A 14,573-nucleotide genomic window follows, 5' to 3' on the forward strand; every position below is an offset into this window, starting at 1 on the left:
ATGAACCATGACCTCTGGCTGCTCACCCTGCTGCTAGAGAATGTTCTGCAGCTGCTCAGAGACCTCCTTGACCTCGGCACCTGGGAGGCAACACACTGTCCTGCTGTCTCTTCTGCAGCTACAGAATCTCCTGTCTGCCCCCCTAACTTTCTTCTATCACTATTGCTCTGCCTGACTTTACCCTTCGCTGCTGAGCCTCAGAGCCAGCCACAGTGCCACTGACCTGGCTGCTGCTGTTGTGCCCTGATGGGGTATTCCCTGCTACAGTATCCAAAAGCATGTTGCCTCCCACTGAGAAGTGGCAGATAGAGTTTAATCCTGAAAAGTGTGAAGTTATATACTTTGGAAGATTGAATTTGAAGGCAGAATACAAGGTCAATGGCAGGACTCTTAGCAGTGCGGAGGAACAGAGGGATCTTGGGGACAACGTCAGTAGATCCCTCAAGTTGCCATGCAGGTCGATAGGGTTGTTAAGAAGGCTTATGGTGTGTTGGCCTTCGTTAGTCGGGATATTGAGTTCAAGGGCCTTGAGGTAATGTTGCAGCTCTATAAAACTCTGGCTAGACCACACTTGGAGTATTGTGTTCAGTTCTGGTCGCCTCATTATAGGAAGGATGTGGAAGCTTTAGAGAGGGTTCAGAGGAGATTTACCAGGATGTTTCCTGGATTAGAGAGCATGTTTTATGAGGATAGGTTGAGCGAGCTAAGGCTATTCTCTTTGGAGTGAAGGAGGATGAGGTGACTTGATAGAGGTGTACAAGATGATAAGAGGCATAGATCGAGTGGACAGTCAGAAACTTTTACCCAGGACGAAAATGGCTAACACAAGGGGGCATAATTTTAAGGTGATTGGAGGGTATAAGGGGGATGTCAGAGGTAGGTGTTCTACAGAGTGCTGGCTGCATGGAACACTGCTGGCAGAGGTGGTGGAGGCAGAGGTGGTGGAGGCAGATACATTAGGGACATTTAAGAGACTCTTAAATAGGCACATGGATGATAGAAAAATGGAGGGCTATGTGGGAGGGAAGGATTAGATAGATCTTAGAGCAGGATAAAATGTTGGCACAACATCATGGGCTTAAGGGCCTGTACTGTGCTTCTATGTTCATCAGGGACGCTACCAGTCTCCCTGATCACCCACATCCTGCAGGAGGAGCATGCCATTGCCCTAACTGCCATTCCACCTACTCTAATAGGAAGAGCAATTCTAAGGAAAACCTCACCAGCTCAACCCCCTCTCTCTGAAGCTTCATGAATCGAAGCCTCATGAATCAAAGCCTCGCACTTCTACTTAAACGCTGCCCTCACAGCTCAAACACGCCACTCCCAAAAAATGGCTGCTCCACTAAAGCTTGCCTCTCATATTTGCTGATGGGGGTGGATTCTGCCTCCAACCATTTACTGAGCATACTGAGCAACTTGAAAAACAGCACTCTCCTCAGCAGTTCTTTTTGTAAACTTTGAAACTCCCACCTGGCTCTGCCTCCGAACACTTAGTGAGCACACACTGGGTCTGGGTGAAGAAACATTTTTCTCTTACTCCTTGCATGCTATGTGGGGAAAAGTCTCCTGCAATATACCCTATCTATGCCCCTCATAATCTTGAGCACTTCAATCAGGTCTTCCCTTGGCCTTCTCCACTCCAAGGAAAACAAACCCAAGCTATACGGTCTCTCTTCATCCAAGGCAACTTCCTCTGCATCCTGCCCAGTGTAGTCATATCCTTCTGATAGTGTGGCAAGCAGAACTGTAAACATTCTTCAGGTGGGGCCTGTACAAGAAGGAAGGGTTGCACCTGAACTGGAGGAGAACCAATATCTTGGCGGGGAGATTTGCAAGTTCTCCTTGGGAAGGATTTAACCTAGTCTGGCAGGGGGTGGAATCCAAAGCAGTAGTGTGGCAGATGGGAAAGTTAAGACAAATATAAATGTTAAAGCAAGCCAGTTCAGTAAACAGGACAGGCGGGCTAATAAGGAATGAAGAAGGTATGACAGAATAAATTGCATTTATTTTAATGCAAGAAGCCTAATGGGTCAGGCAGAGGAACTTGGGGCATGCATGGGAGTGGGATATTATAGCCATAGCAGAAACATGATTGAGGGAGGGACAAGGACTGGCAGCTTAATGTTCTGGGGTACAGATGCTATAGACATGCTAGGGGTGAAAGTAAGAGAGGAGGGGGAGTTGCTTTTCTCTTTTAGTGAGAACGTCAGTTGGGGATGATATTCTTGTGGATCGTCCAATGCGGCTATATGGGTAGAACTTAGAAATAAGAAGGGGATAATCACTGATGGGATTGTAGGCCCCCCAATAGTCACCATGAATTGGAGGAGCAAATATGTAGGGAGATAATAGTGTTGTGATAGTAAGTGATTCAACTTCCCTCATGTTGACTGGGATTGCCATAAGGGCTTGGATGGGGCAGAATTTGTGTGTCCAGGAAAGTTTTTTTTTCTCAAACAATATGTAGATGGCCCTACTAGAGAGAAGGCAACACTCTACCTCCTGTTTGGAAATAAGGCAGGGCAAGTGACTGAAGAAGCATTCTAAAGGGATGATAAGGCAACCATGGCTGACAAGGGAAGTCAAAGACAGTATAAAAGCAAAAGAGATGCAAGAGATTCTGCAGATGCTGGACTCTGAAGCAATACACACAAAATGCTGGAGGAACTCAGCAGGTCTGGCAGCATCTATGGAGGGAAATAGTCGACATTTCGGGTTGAGACCCCTCATCAGAACTGGAAAGGAAGAAGGCAGAAGTAAGAAGAGGAAGGTTGAGGGAGGGGGAGGAGCACAGGCTGGCAGGTGATAGGTGAGGTAGGTTGGTGGGTGAGGAAGGGGCTATGAAAGGGAGTGATGTAAGAACCTGAGAGGAGGTAGGTAAGAGGCAAAGGGCTGAAGGAGGAATCCAGTAGGAGAGGGCAGTGGACCATGAAATAAAGGGAAGGAGATGGGGAATGGATGGGAAGGTCATGAGGCTAGGGTAGGGGAAAGAAGGGGTGAGAAGGCCACAGGAGTGAGGGAAGATGGGGGTGACGGGGGGGAGATGCTGGGGGTGGGGGGCGGGTGGCGCGCGCGGTTACCGGAAGTTAGAGAAATCGATGTTGAGGCTGTCATTGTTGGAGACTACCAAGATGGAATATGAGGTGTTGATCCTCCAACCTGCGTCTGGCCTCAATGTGACAGTAGAGGAGGTCATGGATAGACATGTTGGTATGGGAGTGGGATGTGGAAATGAAGTGGCTGGTCACCGGGAGACCTTTGCTTTGGCGGCGGATGGAACGAAGGCGCTCAATGAAGCGGTCACCCAACTGCATCTGGTCTCACTGATGTAGAGGCGTCCGCACCAGAGCACTGGATGCAATAAATGACACCCTCTGATTCACAGGTGAAGCACTGCCGCACTTGGAGGGACTGTCTAGGGCCCTGAATGGTGGTGAGGGAGGAGGCATAGGGACAGGTGTAGCACTTTGCATGGTTGCAGGGATAAGTGCTGGGAGGGTAATCAGTGGGGAGGGATGTGGACAAGGGAGTCGCAGAGAAAGTGATCCCTGTGGAAAGTGGAGAAAGGGGTGGGAAGATGTCACTGGTAATGGGATCCCGTTGGAGGTGGTGGAAGTGGCGGGGAATGATATGTTGGATGTGGAGGCTTGTGGGATGGTAGGTGAGGTCAAAGGGAACCCTGTCCCTGTTATGTCAGGGGTGGGGGGGAAATGGGGTGAAAGCAGATGTGTGGAAAATGGAGGGAATGTAGGTGAGGGCGGCATTGATGGTGATGGAAGGGAAACCCTCTTTATTGGGGGGAAAAAAGGACATCTCTGATGTCCTGGAATGGAAAGCCTCATCATGGGAACAGATGCGGCGGAGGCTGAGGAACTGGGAGAAGGGGATGGCATCCTTGCAAGTGACAGGGTGGGAACAGGTGTAGTCAAGATAACAATGGGAGTCAGTGGGTTTGTAAAAGATGTCAGTGGTTAATCTGTCTCCGAAGATGGGAACAGAGATCCAGAAAGAGGGGAAGAGGTGTTAGAGAGAGACCAAGTGAATTTGAGGGCAGGGTGGAAGTTAGAGGCAAAGTCAGTTAAATTGATGAGCTCGGCATAGGTGCAGGAAGCAGCCCCAATGCAGACGTCAATATAGCAGGCAAAGTGTTGGGGTGTTACCAGTGTTGGCTTGGAACATGGACTGTTCCACGTAGCTGACAAAAAGGCAGGCATAGCTGGGGCCCATGCGAGTGCCCATGGCTACACCTTTGGTTTGGGGGAAGGGGGAGGAGCTGAAAGAGTTGTTGTTGAGAATGAGTACCAGTTCTGCCAGGCGGTGGAGGGGAACTGGTTGGGTCTGTTGTCAAGCAAAAGAGATGGCATATAATTTTACAAAATTTAGCGGGAAGCTAGAGGATTGGGAAGCTTCTAAAAAATCCAGCAGAAGGCAACTAAAAAAGCAATAAGGGGAGAAAAGATGAAATATGAAGGTAAGCTACCCAATAATATAAAAGAGGATACCGGAAGTTTTTTTCGAAGAGAGACGAGTGGACATCGGACTGGTGGAAAATGATGCTGGAGAAGTAGCAATGGGGAACAAAGAAATGGTGGATAAACTGAATAAGTATTTTGTCAGTCTTGCTATGGAAGACACCAGCAACTTGCCAGAAATTTGAGAGAGTCAGGGCAGAAGTGAGTGTAGTCACTATTACTGAGGAGAAGGTGTTTGGGAAGCTGAAAGGTCTGAAGGTGGGTAAGAGTTACCTGGACCGGATGGACTACACGCCAGGGTTCTGAAAGAGGTAGCTGAAGAGATTATAGAGGCATTAGTAGTGATCTTTCATGAATCACTAGACTCAGGAATAGTTCCAAGGACTGGAAAATCGCAAATGTAGCCCTACTCTTTAAGAAGGGAGAGGGGCAAAAGACAGGAAATTATAGGTCAGTTAGCCTGACTTCAGTAGTTGGTAAGATGTTGGTCCATTATTAAGGATGAGGTTTCTGGTTACTTGGAAGCACATAAAAAAGGCTGCAGTCAGCATGGTTTCCTTAAGGGGAGATTTTGCCTGACAAATCTGTTGGAATTCTTTGAGGAAGTAACAGGCAGGATAGACAAAGGAGAGTCAGTAGACATCGTTTTACTAGGACTTTTAGAAGGCCTATGACAAGGAGCTGCACGCGAGGCTGCTGAACAAGGTTGGAGCCCATGGTATTACAGGAAAGGTCCTTGCATGGATAGATGATTGGCTGACCGGCAGAAGGCAAAGAGTGGGAATAAAGGGAGCCTTTTCTGGTTGGCTGCCAGTGACTAGTGGTGTTCCTCAGGGGGTCTGTATTGGGTCTGCTCCTTTTCATGTTATATGTTAACAACCTGGATGACAGAATTGATGGCTTTGAGGCCAAGTTTGCGGATGATACAAAGACAGGTGGAGGGGCAGATAGTCTTGAGGAAGTAGGGAGTCTGCAGAAGGACTTGGACAAGTTGGGACAATGGGCAAAGAAGTGGCAGATGGAATACAGCGTAGGGAAGTGTGTGGTCATACACTTTGGTAGAAGGAATAAAGGCATAGACAATTTCCAAATGGGGAGAGATGTCAGAAATTGGAGGTGCAAAGGTACTTGGAGTCCTTGTGCAGGATTCCCTAAAGGTTAACTTGCAGGTTGAGTCAGTAGTAAGGAAGGTAATTGCAATATTAGCATTCATTTCGAGAGGACTAGAATATAAGTGAGGATGAAATATAAGGTGTTGGTCAGAGCATATTTGGAATATTGCGAGCAGTTTTGGACCCCATATCTAAGAAAGGATGTGCTGGCATTGGAGAGGGTCCAGAGGAGGTTTACGACAATGATCTCAGGGATGAAAGGGTTAATGTACGAGGAGCGTTTGATGGCTCTGGGCCTGTACTTGCTGGAGTTTAGAAGAATGAGGGGGATATTGAAACCTATCTTAACATTGAAAGACCTGGATAGAGTGGACATGGAGAGGATGTTTCCAGTAGTGGGAGAGTCTAGGACCAGAGAGCACAACATCTGAATAAAAGGACGTCCCATTAGAACTGAGATGAGGAATTTCTTCAGTCAGAGGGTGGTGAATCTGTGGAATTCATTGCCACAGATGGCAGGAGAATGGGGTTGAGAGGGAAAAATAAATCAGCCATGATTGAATGGTAGAGCAGACTTGTTAGGCCAAATGGCCTGATCCTGCTCCTATGTGTTATGATTCTGTTGGTTTTAAAATGGTTATGGAAAAAGGTGGGACTAGTGGCAGAATTAAAGTCATAAATTGGGGCAAGGCTAATTTTGATGGCATTAGATGGGAACTTGCAAAGGTTGATTGGGAGAGGTTGTTTGCAGGCAGGAGGCTTTACGAAGTGAGATGGGGAGAGTTCAGGGATAGCATGTTCCTGGTGAAGTAAAGGGCAAAGCTGGCAGGTTTAGGGAAACTCTGGTTGAGGTGGAGTATTGAGGTTCTGATCAGGAAAAAGGAGGCACAAAAGGAAGCAACTGGGATCAAGCAGATGCTACTGAAGGGAGAAAGATGGAGTACACTTTAGAGCAAAATCAGAAGGGCAAAATGAAGACACGAGATGACTCTGGCAAAAAAAATCCTAAGAGATTCTACAAGTATGTTAAGAGCAAGGGGGTAACTTGGGTGAGAGTAGGTCTGCTTCAGGATAAATGTGGTCACCTATGTATTGGAGTCACTGGAGATGGCTGAGGTCTTAAATAGAATATAGAGCAGTACAGCGCAGGAACAGGCCCTTTGACCCTTGATGCTGAATTAAACTAAATCTCTTCTGGCTGTACATGATCCATATCCCTCCGTTCCCTGCATATTCATATGCCTAACTGAAAGTCTCATGAATGCCACTATATATGCTTCCACTGCCACCCCTGGCAGTGTGTTCCAGACACCTGCCTCTCTCTGTGTTTATGAAAGAAAAACTTGCTCCACTCATCTCCTTTAAATTTTCCCCCTCTCACTTTAAAGCTATGCCCTCTCATATTCAACATTTCTACCCTGGGAAAATGATATCTCTGCCTCTCATAATTTTATTAACTTCTATCAGCTTTCCCCTCAGCCTCCGTTGCTCCAGAGAAAACAATTTAAGTTTGTCCATCTTCTCCTTATAGCTAATATCCTCTTATCCAGGAAGTATCTGGTAAATCTCTTCTGAGCCCTCTCTAAAGCCTCCACATCCTTCCTGTAGTGAATGGGACAACCAGAACTGCACACAATACTCCCAAGTGTGGCCTAACCAAAATTTTTTACAACTCTAACATCACTTTGTGATTCTTACACTGTATGTCCACAGTGACAAAGGCAAGCATACCATACACCACCTTGACCATTCTATCTACTTGTGTTGCCACTTTTAGAGAGGCATGGATTTGGATAGTCTGGAAGACTAGATCACATGGGATCTGTGATTAGCCAGACAAGTGGATACAAAATTAGCTTGGTGGAAAGAGCAAGTGGTTGGTAGTAGAGGGTTGTTACTCAGATTGATGGCCTGGGCACAGAGGTGTGCCACAGGGATCGGTCCCCTCTTGTTTGTCATTTGTAATAACGATTTGGACAAGACTGTAGTTGGCATGGATAGTAAGTTTGTGGATGACACCAAAATTGGTGATATAGTGGACAGTGAAGAGGCTGATCTAAGATTGCAACAGGATCCAGGTCAGTTGGGGAAGTGGGCCAAAGAATGGCAAATGGCATTTAACTCTGACAATTGCAAAGTTTTGTTCTTTGAGTTAAACCAGGGTAGTACTTGCACAGTAAATCGCCGGGCCCTGGAGAATTTTTTAGAACAGAGGGACCCTGTTGTACAGGTATGTATTTCCCTGAAAATGACACCAAAGGTAAACAGGGTGGAGGAGAAGGTGTTTGACATGTTTGCCTTCATTGGTCAGGGCTTTTGATTACAGGAGTTGGGACACCATGTTACTACTGTACACCATTGGTGAGACCACATTTTAGGTACTGTGTGCTGTTCTAATTGCCTATCTCAAGAAAGGATGTCATTCAGCTGCAAAGGGTACAGAAAAGATTCATGAGGATGTTACTGGGACTGAAGGTCTTGAGTGAAAAGAGAAGTTAAATGGGCTGAGGGGTGACCTTACAGAGGTGTATAAAATCATGACAAATGGGACCAGCTCAGGTAAGCAATCTGATCGGCATGGATAAGTTGGGCTGAAGGGCCTGTTCCCATGCTGTACAACTCAATGACTCTAGTCCATGTGAATTTGAGGGCAGGGTGGAAGTTGGTGGTGAAGTTCAGAACATTTATGAGTTCAGCACAGGTGAATGAGGCAGCACCAATGTGACTGTCGATGTAGCAGCAAAAGGAGTGGTACCTGAGTAGATTTGGAACAAGGATTGCTCCCTGTAGCTAACTTAAAGGCAGGTGTAGTTCGGGCCCATGTGAGTGCCCAGAGCTGCTACTCTGATTTGTAGAAAGTGGGAGGAATCAAAAAAATAAGTTCAGGATAAGAACAAGTTCTGCCAGGCAAAGGAGAGAATTAGTAGAGGGGAACTGGTTGAATCTGTGTTCTAGAAAGAAACTGAGGGTCACAAGACCTTTCTAATGGTGAGCGGATGTGTATAGAGTCTGGATGTCCATAATGAAGATAAGGTGGTGGGGGCCAGAGAATTAGAAATTGTTAGAATAGTGAAGAGCATGTGAGTTGTCTTGAATGTAGATGGGGAGAGACTGGACAAGGGGTGCAAGAGTTGAGGTATGAGGAGATGGGTTCAGTGGGACAAGATCCAGCAGAAGCAATGGGCTTTCCAGGCCAGTCCTGTTTGTGATAGGGTAGGAGATAGAAATGGGCAGTATGGGATTGGACTACTATCAAGTTGGAGGCTGTGGAAGTGATGAGATCTGTGATGGTATGGGTAATGGTCTGGTGTTCGTTGGTGGGGTTGTGGGCCAGGGGTAGGTATGATGTGTCTGAGAGCTGTCAGATAATCTCCAAGTTGGAGGTCAGTCTGCCAGACCACAACAGCATCACCCTTGTTGGCACCGGGTTTGACAGCTGGGTTGGGCTTGATGCAGAGTGGGTGGAGATCTGTGTGTTTGGTGTGGGGGGTGGGGAGGGGATGGGAGGTGGGGAGATTGGGTAGAGGTGGGTGAGGGAAGTGTAGATGGCAAAGTAGTTGATATCATGTTGGCAATATTAGACTTGCAGGCCTATATTTATCTAGATTATTTCTGATGCTCTTGTTGGATAAAGAGCTCCTATAGTTCCTAGGAGCTTGGATTTTGGGTCCTACTGAATTTAGCAGTTGCACATGCTCCTGGTCATTGGTGTGCCACTCTGCACATTAGCATTAGGGCACACTAGAATTTCGAAGCTGATTTTGTTCAAGCTGACATTGTTAGCCATATATAGTATAAAATAAATTTTGTATTTCTGTACAATTGTGCTTAGTAGTGTTCCTATAAAATATTGATGTCTCCTAACTGGGCGTACAAGGCAATACTGTTCCTGTGGAAACAAATCTCACGTTTAACTCTTAATCTCAAAAATAAAACATCTAACAATATTTAAGTAAGGTTCTTTTCCACTTTTTTTAACTACTATTTGCTGGAACTGACCTTGATACTCTTGTTGACGAGCATGGTCTGATGCTGTGAATCCATTTTGGTTTATCTCAGATTAGCAAGAACACAATTAATTGATTAGTGAATTATGAATGTGTTACATTCACATGAATAGGTTTTCCTTGTGTACTGGTATAGTCCACCATTTTGGGGTCTTCACACAAGGTGATTTCATTCTGTATTGCAAGTAAATTCAGGAACAAAATGTTCCCTTTTATTTAGATATAAAATAACATACTGTTGATTCATGCCAAAGCATTGTACAAGATGTAGTAAATTTTTATTTCAGATTTTCTCAAATGATGGACAGTTTAAAAACCGGTTTGGTGTGCGTGGACGATCTCCTGGTCAGCTGCAACGTCCAACAGGTGTAGCTGTGCATCCAAGTGGTGATATCATCATTGCTGATTATGATAACAAGTGGGTGAGCATTTTCTCATCTGATGGGAAATTCAAGGTGAGTGTGAAATATTTGTGGTAAGCTGGTTTACTTTAAAAATTTGCATGTAAATACGGATAAGTATTTGATTAAATCTTTGTTCAAATTGATCTGAACTCTTGTATATTAACTATAAATGAATTCCCACTGGATTAGATTGTGCTATATTTTGCATACAGAGTCAATTAGAATTGCCATGTTTAGCCATTCAAACAGTTGCAAGTTCTACACTTCCGTGAGCTGTTAAACATGGCTTATGAATGGATTTCAAAGGTCTAGAGAGTCCAGCAGTGGGGTATGACCTTGCTGGGATTCCACTGTGTTGCATTGGAGAATTGCCTATATCAGACATGGTGGATGATCTGAGACACTATTCAATTTGAATGGGAATTTAGGGCAAAGATATAAGAAGCAAAGTTGATTTATAAAATTGAATAATTTTGTCTTTGCATAATATTTTTATTATTTATAAAATACATTAACTGTTCAAAAATTATTTTACTTCAAATTTAATGATTTATACAAACCCCAATTTATAGCCAATTACCTTTGAGATTGGTAACTGACTATTTTATGTTTTTAGGTGTTAAGATCACCAAGAAACATAAGGACTTATTTAAAGCTAATTTATTGCCTTTAATTGACCCTGTTAAACAATTATTTACTAAGTGGTCTCCACTGTCTTTATCATTGGTAGGCCGAATTAATGCGATTCAGATGAATATTTTACCAAAATTTTTATACTTATTTCAAGTGATTCCAACTTTTGTCCCGAAATCTTTTTTTGATACTATTGATTCTAAAATTCTTTCATATATTTGGCAGAATAAAAACCCAAGGTTAAGTAAGAAATATTTACAAAAATTAAAAAAGGATGGTGGTTTGGCCTTGCCTAACTTTAGATTATACTATTGGGCAATTAATATTAGATATTTAATTTTTTGGATACAAGATTCTGATGTAATTCAATGCCCTAAGTGGGTATGCCTTGAGCACCAATCAGTTCCTGACTTTTCATTACTTTCCGTTTTAGGTGCTTCTCTCCCTTTTGCACTTACCAAGTTAAGTAAACATACGATTAACCCAATTGTTAAACATACAATATGAATATGGTTTCAATTTCATAAATTTTTTGGATTGAATAAATTTAATTTGTCAAGTCCCATTCAATCTAATTTTTTCTTTCATCCTTCTAGAGCTGACTCAGCTTATTCCATATGGAAAAGGAAGGGAATAGTATGTTTTCGGGATCTATTCATTGATAACTGTGTTTCATCTTTTGAACAATTGTCTAATAAATATAATTTGCCTAGATCACACTTTTTTCGATATTTGCAGATTAGACATTTTTTTAAAAACTACTATACGCTCTTTTCCGACACCTTATAAAATTGAAACTACGGAAAAAATTTTAGGTCTTAATCCTTATCAGAAGGGCTTGATAGCGATAATTTATGATTTAATTATGAAAATATGTCTAGTCATTAGACAAAATTAAGAATGAATGGGAAAGTGAACTCCAGACATTTTATACCTATAGAGACTTGGAAGAAAATTCTTCATTTAGTTAATACATCTTCAATGTGTGCCAGACACTCGTTGATACAGTTTAAGGTAGTTCACAGGACCCATATGTCCAAAGATAAGTTAGCTCATTTCTATAACCATATAAATCCTATATGTGATAGATGTAAATCGAATGTGGCTTCTTTGACACACGTTTTGGTCCTGTCCTCTTCTGGAAAAATATTGGAAAGACATTTTTAACATTATTTCAAACGTGTTGAAGATTGATTTACAACCTCACCCTATCACTGCAATTTTTGGATTACCAAGGATAGAGTCTGGCCATTTATCTCCTTCCGCTAACCGTATGATTGCTTTTGTTACATTAATGGCCAAACGATCCATTTTGTTTAAATGGAAGGATCCAATACCCCCTACTACTTTTCAATGGTTTTCTCAAACTATATCATGTTTAAACTTGGAAAAAATTAGGAGTGGTACTGTTGATCCTTCGCTTAAATTTGAATATATTTGGAGTCCATTTATTCAATATTTTCACATGATATAGATCCCCTTTCAATAATCTTCCAACTTAGAGGAACGGACTTGACGACATAATATTGCTCTGTTTCTACTGAGAAATTTTAGCCCAGTTTTTTTTTCCGTTGTTTTTCTTTTGAAAAGTTTTTTTTTGTTTAGTTTATATTGTTTATAATTTTTTTTATTGATTTGGGTTTTCTTTTAAATTTATATAATAAATCTTTTTCTTTCCTCTATTTTATATTATATTCATTTACTAAGAGATCATTGGATCTACAGATTTTTTTTATATTGTTCTTTATGATTATCTATGCTATGATTATCCTGATCTCTTTGTACTACATGTATAAATATTGATGCTATATATCAATCTGTATTAATTTGAAAACTAATAAAAAGATTGAAAAAGAAAGAAATTTAATGATTTTTAAAACTTAAGAAGACATGCAGGATTCACAGCTGGCAGAACCCCATTCCCAACTTTGCAGATTCTTGGGCAACATACTTTGCTGCTTGAGATGTAAACCATGCTGCTGGACTTGGATGTGGAAGGCATTCAAGAGAGGTCCTCTGTGTGTAGTCCAGTAAGTGCAGATGTGCATTTAGGTGGATGGTGATTCTGGGTGGTTAGCCTAGTCCAGTGAGATCTGGCTCAATGGATCCATTAATCTTATAAGACTTGTATCTAATGTCATTGCAACTTTTGTAATTTGTTTTTTGATAAACAAGGTTAAAAGGTCAGTATAACAGTGGAGTCGAGAATACGATCAGATTTGCAGTGATTTTTATTAAGTGGTAAAACGGGTTCCAGGATCCTCATTCGTATGTTAATGTGTATTTTTCTAAATTGTACATAATCAACCCATTTCAATTTGAAAATACTTTTAGCTTGTTAGGTAATGTATACCAAAAATCAAAATTATCACATCAAGGAAGAATTGGTCCACAGCCATCTGTGTGAAACGTGATATTGTGTTTGGTTTCATTTAAGTCAGTAGAATTGGAATTTTAGAAGTGGAATACAATGCACATATATTAAATAGAGTGCTTGCTGGGTCTCCTGCAAAAGCGAAATTGGAAGAATGTTTTCATAAAAGACGGTAGTGTAGTGGTTAGCGTAACGCTATTGCTGTGCCAGCGATTGGGGTTCAATTCTTGCCGCTGTCTGTGAGGAATTTGTACGTTCTCCCCATGATTGCGTGAATTTCCTGAGTGTTCTGGTTTCCTCCCACAAAGATGTACGGATTAGTAGGTTAACATGGGTGTAATTGGCTGGCGCTGGCTTGTTGGGCTGGAAGAGCCTGTTACTATGCTGTTATTTTCCATAGTATGAGGTGATCTGAAGTGAGTAGTATTTCAACAGGAGATGCTCATTAATCTGTGTTGGTGTAGAATAATAGTTTAGAGTTTGCTTTGTCTTGCAAGTGCATATCAGTTTATCTTTAAGAGGTATGTGAGATACTTGCCTGACATGTTTTCTGTGCTGAATAAACAGTGATGGACTGCTATGTTGTGTTTCTTATAACAAAATTTTTTCAAATTGTTGAATTATTATTTGATACAGCTGCTTCAAGTTAGAGTAAAATGCTATCCCATAAATTATTGAAGATACTATTTTTTTTCCAAGGAGGATTTGAGAACAATCCTTGAATCATTTCCTCTGTCAAGCCAGTAATCTCATGCCTTTATGGAGCTTGGATTAAAATGCTTATTTCAAGAGCTTGATGTTGGTATTGCAAACTATGTAGCCGGCAGTCAGGGCAAGCTGAGTGCAATTAATGGCTCAGTCCTGGCGCAGGAAAGGATGTTGACATTGGTTCATTTATCTATCCAGTGGATTTGGAGGATTGTGCAGAGATAGTATTGGCAGCTCTCAAATGCTTTGAGAAGCTTGATTCTGCCAATAAATATTTCGGGATCCAGATTACTGCTGCCTAATAGACCATGAACCTTATGCCAGGTGTGAGGTCATATCTTCATGATGATGTCTCTGTTGTGTAGTCATCAGGGGCAATTTGTCTTATCAGAACAGATGTGACAAGCTAGGCCTGCACCTGCTAGAGTTTAGAAGACCTGATTGCGAGGAAGATAGTCCAAGGATACAGCAGGATATAGATCAGTTAGAAATATGGGTAGAAAAATTGAAGGTGGAGTTTAATTCAGACAAGCGTGAGGTGATGCACTTTGGGTAGTCAAATGTAAGAGGAAAGTGTTTACAGTAAATGACAAGGACCTTTGGAACATTGATGTATAAAGGGATCTTGGGGTGCAAGTCCGTAGCTCCCTGAAAATGGTAACACAAGTAGATAAGGTGATAAAGGTGATGTACAGCATACTTGCCTTTGGTTGGGGTATTGAGTATGAAAGTTGGCAAGTCATGTTGCAGCTGTATAAAGCTTTGGTTAGGCCACATTTGGAATATTGTGTGTAGTTCTACAGGCTTTGGAGAGGGTGCAGAAGAGTTTCACCAGGATGTTGCCTGGATGAGCAAGTATT

The 14,573-nt window shown here is 42.4% G+C and overlaps 1 protein-coding gene across 8 annotated transcripts in view; it reads left to right on the plus strand.

Moving 5' to 3' along the window:
* The window catches only part of trim2a (tripartite motif containing 2a), a 221,913-nt gene that overhangs the window by 171,419 nt on the left and 35,921 nt on the right, over positions 1–14,573 (plus strand). For all 8 annotated transcript variants that reach the window (XM_052039372.1, XM_052039391.1, XM_052039411.1 and 5 more), the window contains one exon: positions 9,882–10,049. In XM_052039372.1, coding sequence (XP_051895332.1) covers positions 9,882–10,049 — 168 coding nt within the window. The remainder of the gene's footprint in view (positions 1–9,881; positions 10,050–14,573) is intronic.

The sequence above is a fragment of the Pristis pectinata genome, chromosome 2 (assembly GCF_009764475.1).
Source record: "Pristis pectinata isolate sPriPec2 chromosome 2, sPriPec2.1.pri, whole genome shotgun sequence".
Classification (NCBI taxonomy): Eukaryota; Metazoa; Chordata; class Chondrichthyes; order Rhinopristiformes; family Pristidae; genus Pristis; species Pristis pectinata.